This window comes from Populus alba, chromosome 11 (assembly GCF_005239225.2).
Source record: "Populus alba chromosome 11, ASM523922v2, whole genome shotgun sequence".
NCBI classification, from domain to species: Eukaryota; Viridiplantae; Streptophyta; class Magnoliopsida; order Malpighiales; family Salicaceae; genus Populus; species Populus alba.
This window is the reverse complement of record NC_133294.1, coordinates 17360109-17369639: the sequence shown is the minus strand read 5'-3', so window position 1 is coordinate 17369639 and position 9531 is coordinate 17360109. Positions and strand designations below refer to the sequence as shown.

The 9531-nt window shown below is 29.7% G+C and overlaps 1 protein-coding gene across 1 annotated transcript; it reads right to left on the bottom strand.

Annotated features, from left to right (window-relative positions):
- Nucleotides 1-1769: 1769 nt before the first annotated feature.
- Nucleotides 1770-4332, bottom strand: LOC118031669 (E3 ubiquitin-protein ligase CSU1). The gene is made up of 2 exons (XM_035036162.2): nucleotides 3980-4332; nucleotides 1770-2653 (listed from the first exon to the last, which is right to left on the bottom strand). The coding sequence occupies exons 1-2, from the start codon at nucleotides 4216-4218 to the stop codon at nucleotides 1978-1980; spliced, it is 915 nt and encodes a 304-aa protein (XP_034892053.1). The 5' UTR covers nucleotides 4219-4332; the 3' UTR covers nucleotides 1770-1977.
- Between the last annotated feature and the right edge of the window lie 5199 nt (nucleotides 4333-9531).

Here is a 9531-nt window from a genome sequence, read left to right as displayed (position 1 = left end):
TACCAACCCAATTATTATATGAATTATTTGAAAAATAATTGAGTGAGTGTTTGAAAAATATATAAATATATCAATCCAAATATTAGTACAGTAGTTTTTGCTTCTAAATATTTTTTTTTTAAATATAAAATTAATGTTTTTAGTATTTTTTATATTATTTTGATGTATTAATATTAAAAATAAAAAATTCTAGAAAAAATTATATCAATATATTTTAGTAAAAAATATTAAAAAAAAACAAGCTGAATTATTCCAATTCATGACAAATGAAAACCAGTTTGCAAATGAATCAACCATTAAAATAAAATTATGATTTTCGTTCTTTCAAGTTGTCACCTTTTCGTCCATTGAACATGAAAGAGAATATCCAACTTTTAGGCCTTTTGAGATTACTCTGATCCACTAAAATTGGTGGCGGAATGTGTTTTTCTTTTATTGGAAGAAAAATTAGGCATCAGAGGTTGAGTGGAGGGCAAAAGACAGCGCGGCGTCAGGTGTCCACCGGCCACCAGGCCACGCCCAGTGTGTTACACGTCTATGCCTAATCAGAGGCCATCCACAATAATTAACAAACAAATCTTCTGCTGCGAAGATAACGAAGGCAGGCATCATCATCAGCACTCTCTGTCTCCCTCACCCGTGGGGAAATTCTTCCCGTCAATGGCAGCCCAAGCTGGTGCGGGTCACGGTGGTGGGACCTTTAGGAACTCATGCCTGCTTAGGGTTTTGTTTTTTTTTGCTAAGATAAGCTTCTGGTTCCCAATAAAGGTGGCCTTTTTGGGCAACTCTCAAGTCTCCTCTCTCAATTTCTCAACAAACCCATGTGCAAAGAGCCATTTCGTACCAAGTTGATAAAATCAAAGGAAAATAATTATAATACTGTTGCCAGGCATGTATCACGGATGGTGTTGCCTGATTTCACAAAGGGCTGCAAACAGGACCAGGCTTTAACTGTAATTATTAAATTGACAGATCAATCCATACTTTGATTGATTTGATAATTGGATTAATTTGGATAAAATAAAATAATGGACCTAATAAAAATTTAGAACTCAGTTGATCATGACTAGAGCGATGACCTGCAAAAACCTTAGTAAATTTTTTTTTTCAAATGTGTTTTTTTGTTCAAATTAGAGATTTGTTTTAGTTGATTATTAATCTTTTTTAAAATTCATTATATAAATATTAAAAGAATATTTTATTTTTTCAATGTAAGATTTGAAACCTTTTAATATATATATATATATATATATGTTCCTAAGAAAAAAAAATTATTTTTTTCAATGTGAAATTTAAAGCTCTTTAATATATATATTCCATGTTCATAACAAAAAAAGTTATATTTTTTCAATATAGAATAAAATATTTTTTTGATTTAAGTATACTTCAATTTAAAAAGATAACATAGTATCTTTTTAATGTGAGATAAAAAAAAAAAATTGAAATAATTTTTTAAACTTTATTATTTACAATATGTATATCTTATATTCATATGAATTGTTTTTTTATTTTTTTTCATATAAAATATTAAAATTTTAAATATTTCTTTTTTCAAGTTAATTCAAGTTAACCCAAATCAACCTGTATATTCCAGAATCTAGCTCCTTGGTCAGATCAAGTTTTTGGATCGGTTTAATAACTATAACTATAATAACAAGTGGAAAATGATAGCATCAAGGAAAGAACAGTCCATGCCCTCCATGGCCTTGTCAAAACCATGCAGCCATGCATATTTCAACGATAATAAACTACAATCCCAATCGAAGTCATTTTCAGTCTAGTTATTGGTTTATGGCATTCACCAAATAATAAATTGTATCACCAGTGGTTATCTTATTGTGAACAAACTCATAACAACACATCACACTGCAAACCGAGTGAATGCGCCCATCTAAAGCAAAAGGACCTCGGTTTTCCATTTATGATGATGCAAAAGAAACTACAAGAAGATTACCATATTGTACAATCGCTTGGAGTTTAAGTTTTCGTGGCTGGTCTCACAAGTCCCAATCCTGAACCACTACCCAAATGCTTGAAGTCTGTTGCCACAAGGTGATCGTCGTGGCCAGCAAACCCTGTTCCACCTTTTTCCAAGTTCACCAAATTGCGCTCTTTACAACCCTTACTGCAAGCCAGACAAACCTTATCAACAGCCATAAATTTGTCAGCGCACTTCTTGCAGAAGACATGACCACAAGAACTTAATGCCACCAGTGAGAGTGTATTGGTGAGAGTGACCTTGCAGCTAGGACAAATGAAGGTCTTATCAAGAGAGCTGGATGATTTCTTTTCACTGGTGTCTTCCGTGAAGTAGACTGGGAACAGGCTCTTCGTCTTGAGCTTTTCCTTGCCTTCTGGGCAGACGGTGCATGTGGATGGGGCATCCACTTTAACCGGAGCGACTGGCGTGGCCGAGGGCAGCCAAAATGCTTTCATTGTCCGGAGAGCTTCCTCTTCATATGAAGTGACCTTCACACTGTTTGCCCCATGGAAACCATTCTTGTCTTGGCTGTAGTTTCTATCGCTGTACTGTGGAACTGCACCATGATTTTGCTGATCAAATGCATCAAGCTCTCTGGCCTTCTGCGACATCAATTTCTCTGCTTCCTCCTCCTTTTCCTGTTTCTTCTGCAATTCATGGGAAGCTAGCTTCCTGGCAGATAACAGAAAAAACACTTCTCATTACAAAGTTGGTACAGTGAAGAATAAAAGAAGACACACTACATCAAAACAGGTAAAAATAACGCAGGAAACTGTCTTTCCTTCAGGTAAAAAGGCTGAGCTAGCATAGGCTCTCTTATCTTTAATTAAAGTTCCAACCTGCCTACTTTCAGTCCATAACAGTAAAAGAAAGGGGAATGAATTGCACTAAAAGCCAGTTCCAATTGAGGTCTAAAAAAAAATTGTCAAATGACCATTTTTCCATCTAAATCTTTCCCATAAAGTACAATGACCAATATCTTCACATCTTAAATCGTTAACTAATAATCATGAAAGAAGGAGCAAAGTATTATACATGCACACAAGTGAACTTCTAAAAGTAGATTATGGCAGTCCAGACTACACTTTTATGGAGACCTCTGCCATAAAATCCAGTAGTAAATAGCTTAGCTTGAAGACCACTGAAGACCACTTATGATGATAAAAACATAATCACCATGAAAATTGTTGAACCTGGCTGGTGGCCTAAGATGACAGATTTTTCTGTTAAAATGACCAGCCTTCTTTCACCATGAATTCCAACCACTCAATTGCCTACGATCCTAATTTCCCAATTCTAAGAAATTGTGCCATAATCAGGTCAATTAGAAGACCATATCCATGCTTACAACATATAAAGCAATATGGTCATAAATCTACAACAGCACACATTCAGAAGAGACACATGCAGAAAGGAGGGGGGAAACTTAAATCATGAGTTCCCTTCTCATCATTATGCAGTTCAACGAAAACATTCACCACACAACATTTAAGTTCAAACATAACCAAACAGTTACTAACCAAATAAATTAGAGAACTGAAAAACTTCAATTCATCACAAAACATTCTATCCACTTATCATTATTCATTATAAAAATTCAAAGAGGCTGCACGTATCAACACACAAAAGCATGGACTGCCACAACAAAACTTCCCAATTTAACCTTCAACTCACATTTTAACCTTCCAGACAAAATTTAAACAATGATCTCTCACTTCTCATTTCAATTTCAGTTCCCAACTTCACACTAAACACAAAATTCTACTTAATTGAGCTCAAGTCTCACTACAAATTACCATCAAAACAAAACCACACAAAGATAAGCATTTAACATTGCCAAAACCAAACTTCATCATCTATATTCAAAAAACAAGTTCCTCTATTACCAACATTAAAATCAAAACAAAAAACAAAAAAAAATCATAAAGCAAAACCAAATCACAAACAATCAAGCAAATGAATTCGTAAAAAAAGAAAAGGAACCCAAGTAGCTATTACCTTTGAATGTCTTTCTTTTGGGCTAAGAGGCATTCTAAGATGCACTCTTTACAAAAGACATGACCTTTTTGACAGGACATTGGATCTATAAATGGTTTCAAGCAGAGACAGCAAGCATCAAATGGCTTGATCGAATCCTTTCCAAGCCTCTCCTTCTGTGTCCCATACCCTAACTTTCTCTTCTCATCGTACGTGAAAAAAGCTAAATCGTTGTTGTTTTTTGAGTGTCTTTGCGGCATTCTTTACAGAAACCCTAATAATATTTTTGAATTTGAGAGAAGCAAAGCTAGGAATTGTGATAATTTGGGGATTCTTGGGGGGTTTCTAATGCTGACTTGACGCTGGTGTGCGAGGCGTCATGTCGTCTATAACATGAACTATAAAATGATAGGAGTTGCTTTCAGTCCCTCAAGTATGAATATTTAGTCAGTTAACTCTTATAATTATTAGTATCGCAGAAACTAAACCCTTTTCATTCGACTTACAAATATATATATATAATGGACGACTTACTAATAATTAAGAGTTATTTTAACATAAATTATGAAAAATAACTTATAATAAAAATAAGTTAAGTTAGAATATATTTAATTGTTTATGACTCAAATCAAACTTTGAAATCTATAAATTTAAATTTAAATTGAATTGCATTAATGATCTTATAGTTTGAAAATGATAATATTTTATATCCTAATTTTTCTTGCATATTATTTGAATTACTATTTTTTAGAAATGTTAACTTTTATGGAAGAATAACGTCTAAATCATTATAAATTCATTATCATGTACAACAACTTTTTAAAACTTTTTGAAAGCCCCGTACATCTTTAATGTCGACCCTTTGAAAACAACTTAATACATGCATATATACATATCCATACATACATACATTCGCAAATACATTGATGACCGTTAAACTATAATAACCATAACACCTAAATTAAATCTTGAAGAAACAATTGCAACTATAAAACCTAAATTAATCTAGTGTGTGATTTCAATGTTTTTGAAAATAACAATAATAAACTTGAGATAAATTCTTGAATCAATAATTAAATTTATAAAATACAAAGTCAAAACATTAAGGTTAAGACTTATTTATTAGTGTGATAGTAGTAGTTTTTTTAAAATAATTTTTTCTTAAAATATATTGATTAAAGATTAATTTTTTTAATACTAGAAATATCAAAATTTTAATCAAAAAAAAAACAAAAAAAAAAATTAATGTGAAGAAAAAAATAAAAACAATCTTATTTGAATTTTTTTTAAAATTGAGATGTTCCTAGACAATGTAATATTATTTTTTAAATTTTTTTAAAAAATTATTTTGACAATATAACCTAAATTAATCTTGAAGCATTGAAGTCTAGCGTGTGATTTCAATGTTTGTAAAACTTTATAACAATAATAACTTTATAACTTGAATCTAAAGATAATAAAATTTACTTAGTTGTCTTGTAAAGTTTGACTTTCAAAAATAGTTGTCAAGTTTAAGTCACTTTCTCTCTTGTACAAGTTGTCAAGAAAGTATCGAATTGGTTAGAACTAAATACAGATCAACCACCAATTCTCATAGTTCTCTTTAATGTTAATATAAATGATATGCAATCTTTATAAAATTAGTTTGAAGCCATAGAATATCCCATTAAGAGTTTATTTAATAAAATAACCATTTAATCTTTGTAAAATTAATTCATTTAGTAAAAGGATATTCTTATTTATTTCTTCAAGTCAGCGTATCCAAATATATTTAAAAGAAAATCTTATTATCTAAAAATACATTTTAAAAGAAAACTATCACTTATAAAAATTAATGATTTGGTTCATCAAAATAATGAATAGTTGAACCTTAAGACAACAATCTTCTTCTTTTTTTTCTTTTATTTTTTATTTTTTATTTTATTATGACAAATCATTAATCTTTTTAAACATAAAAAATACATATTATATGTATGGAGTGGAATGCAGATGCATGAAGCATAAAGCCCCTATCAAAATACAGGTTATTTGTCCATCAAAAACGTGTTTTTAAAAGATTTTTTTTTAGGGCTCTTTGAAATTGTGATAGCGATTGCGGTTTAAAATGTTTTTTTTTATCTAGAAATATATTAAAATAATATATTTTTAAAAAAATTATTTTTGAAATTAGCACATCAAAACAATTTAAAAACAGAAAAAAATATTTTTTAGCAAAAAAAAAAAAAAAAAATTTGAAGAAACACGGTTTTAACCATATTTCCAAACAAGGCCATAATTACCATGAAAAAAAGCTGTTTTTTGTTGTCAATCTGTTTTATACAATAGGTCTATTTTTTATTTTTGTTCCACTCGCCACCTCAATTTTTTTTTAAAAAAAATTGTTGTTCGATATAAAAAAAACCTCAAGCATTTAGTTGGTATAATGTTAAATGAAATATATTTTTTTGAAATAAAAAGTTGTTAATATTAATTAACTCGTGTTTTTTTTTTGAATATTTTATTTTTATTTTTATTTTTATTTTTATCATTTAATATTAAGTTGATTGAGAATTAAATATTATAAATTTTTTTGTTTGTTTTTTAATGGGATTATCATATTTTTTTTAATCTAGATGATCTATTTAATTAATAAACTAGAGTTTACAACATGCTACCATCTCAATATTTTTATATAAAAAATATTTCTAACCAGCTACTTGCGACAAACAAGACAAACTCACCCTTTAACCTAGCTGCTATTTGATATTTCCAACGACTCTTATAAGGACCATTATTAATATTCAAGGGCAAAACTAAGATTTAAAGCTAAAGAAAACAAAGAACAAACTACTTAAAAATTTTCAAGGAATATTTTGATAATTGGAGTCGTGCATCAATGCAAATTTAAAATTTTAAGTTTATATTCCAATATATTTAGTGTACCTATAAATATAATGTTTAAACGAAATAATTTTTTTAATTAGAACAATAGACTTTAAATATAAAGCATGAAAGTCATAAATCAGGTTTGAAGCAAAATTCTCAATTTCTTTTAAAGCAACCAAATGATAAAAAAAAAAAAAAAAGGGTAAAAATATCTGTAATTCTTTACTAGTAACTATCATTCCACGTTTCATCCAAAAAATCACGAAGTCTTCTCAGTGTTTATTTTGGAGGCAATATATGAGAATCAAACAACTTCACTAACACGTTCACGAATGTTTTTTTACTTTCTTTTTTATTTTTATACCACCTTCAAGAATCTTAAGATTTAAAGTATTAACAATTTAATTCAAATTCAATGGGGATTCTACAAATTTTTTCTAGGAAAAATCGTTTGGGAAAAGGTATATAAATTTGATTTTATTCGGATGGAATGAATATTGACTTCTAAAGATAATTTAATTTATATCACATTACAAATTTCATTTATAAATTTAATTTTTCGTGTGTGATTTAGTTATACTTGTTAGATATAAACTATACTTCTTTTTTTCAAAAAAAATAAATAAAAGAAAAATAATAGAATTTTTCCTTTTCCCATGGACTCACCAAGTATAGCCGAAAACTTAAGGTTGAATTGTGAATCTTGTCATCCTTCAAACTTTAAAAGATTTAAGGCATCAATCATTTAATTCTTCTACTAATTTTTGCTCACCTAAAAAACATTTAAAGATTTGAGGCATTATTTAGTTAATCTTTATTTTATTATTTTGATTCTAATTTAAGGGGGTTTCATAATTATTTTAAGAGTATTTTTTATGCTTGGAGTTATAGAAAACAAAACAAATAACAATGAATTTTATTTTTTTAAAATATTTGATGGAAGTTCTTTTGATGTTTCAAAACAGTTAAATTTATATCATATTACAATCAAAATGAAAGAAAAAACAAAAGGACTTGTGAAATCTTGATTTGATAACCCAAATTAACCTTAAATTTATATCTTATTACTTTTTTTTATATATATACTATCTTCAAGAATCTTAAGATTTAAGGTATTAAAACTATTTAATTCTTTATTTTGATAATTTTAATTCAAATTAAACGGGGATTCTTTATTCAAATTAAAACCTTAAATTTTAATTCTTTATTTTGATATTTTTCCAAAAAAAAAATGGTTAGGGAAAAGGTATATAACCGATAAGCGGATCACTCATCTAAACAAAGACGAGCAAAACAAAGATCAGAGAACACTGCTTCAGTAAAGCTGCAAGAAAGGAAGCATGAAGAATTAGCAAAGAAGTTAAAAAAAAAAAAAATCTCAAGGAAAAATGCAACATCCAACTCATAACCCATGTAGTTGGGCTATATTTTAAGGATCAGAAAGGAAGCATGAAGAATTGTTCACCTTTCTATTCCTTTGTCTGCTCAGCTTTCATTTCTAGCAACTAGAAAAGATCTTCATCTTTCAAGCTAGTGATCAGTCTTCAATGGCTCAACATACTTGAAAAATATAGCCCAAACCACTGACCCGTTTCAAACATTTGGCTTGGTTGAAGAATGAAGGCCCCGACCCGGCCAATTAAATATACAACCCATTTGTTACACTCTCTATAGCTAACAGTAGCAGCAGTATTCAAATGGTGAGTGCATGGGAAATCTAAGAAACATTTTAGTTAAAAGCTAAACGGTGGAGTTGCAGAAACTAAAGGCTAAACGAAGATCCTGCTACTACATTTTTTTACAAAGAACAAATTACATGGAAATCAAGTCAACCAAGACCAACTATTTGAAACCAAAGAGGGTTATGAGCTGGACATTTATAGAAAACAATAGCTCATTCAATGAAATTGATTATAAGCTCCATGCAAACAGAAAATTTTAGTAAAGAAGAGAGGGCCTAAATTTCTATTTGGGATGGAATGGCACAACTAAAATACAAGCATCGACTAACTACTTCAAACATTGTGAAATAATTCTTATAGAAGTTAGCATTTCAAAATAATTTTGTCAGTTTCAACATTGAAAAGATTTGATGGAACAAGAGAGCATACCTTGGTCATTAACATCAACTAGCTTCTTTATAGGTATAAGTTTTGCCACCCATGTTCAGAGCCTACAACAACATTTGAACTTTGTGTAATAGCACAATCAACCTACCTATGTGTCTTCAATGCCTTGGTCCAATTAGAATCTTTACAGAAACTTCATCAGCAGTATTAGCATGATTAGGTGAAGATACTAAAATAAGATAAATTCCATGATGGAAGCAAAATGTATGGAATAAAACACCAAGAAACAATTACCTTCTGCCCATGAACCTTTTCCAAGGTTCTGGATTTTGTCTAATTGCCAAAGACCTATCAATATACATGTAGACAAAAGGTGAATAAGTTTTGAACCACTAACTTACACTTTGAATGAAAACCAAGAGATTCTTATAGGAAAAGTTTTCTCTTACACGCCCGTGAAGAACTTACTGATTGTTGGAGTGGAAAGGTTCATCATGAAATCTATATATTCATGAGTCAAACCGTTGAATTTCTACAAGTATAACTACAAATTCCATGAGATAGAGCAACCTTAATAAGCTAATCATAAATACAGTTGAGTTCAATAAAAAAAAAAGGTAATATAATGGTCCAAGGTTC

Bases quoted from the DNA above. Each gene is read 5' to 3' on its own strand.
- LOC118031669 (XM_035036162.2), bottom strand. From the start codon at position 4,218: ATGCCGCAAAGACACTCAAAAAACAACAACGATTTAGCTTTTTTCACG. The intron at 2,654-3,979 runs GTAATAGCTACT...GTTATCTGCCAG, and splicing joins CAAAAGAAAGACATTCAAAG to GAAGCTAGCTTCCCATGAAT.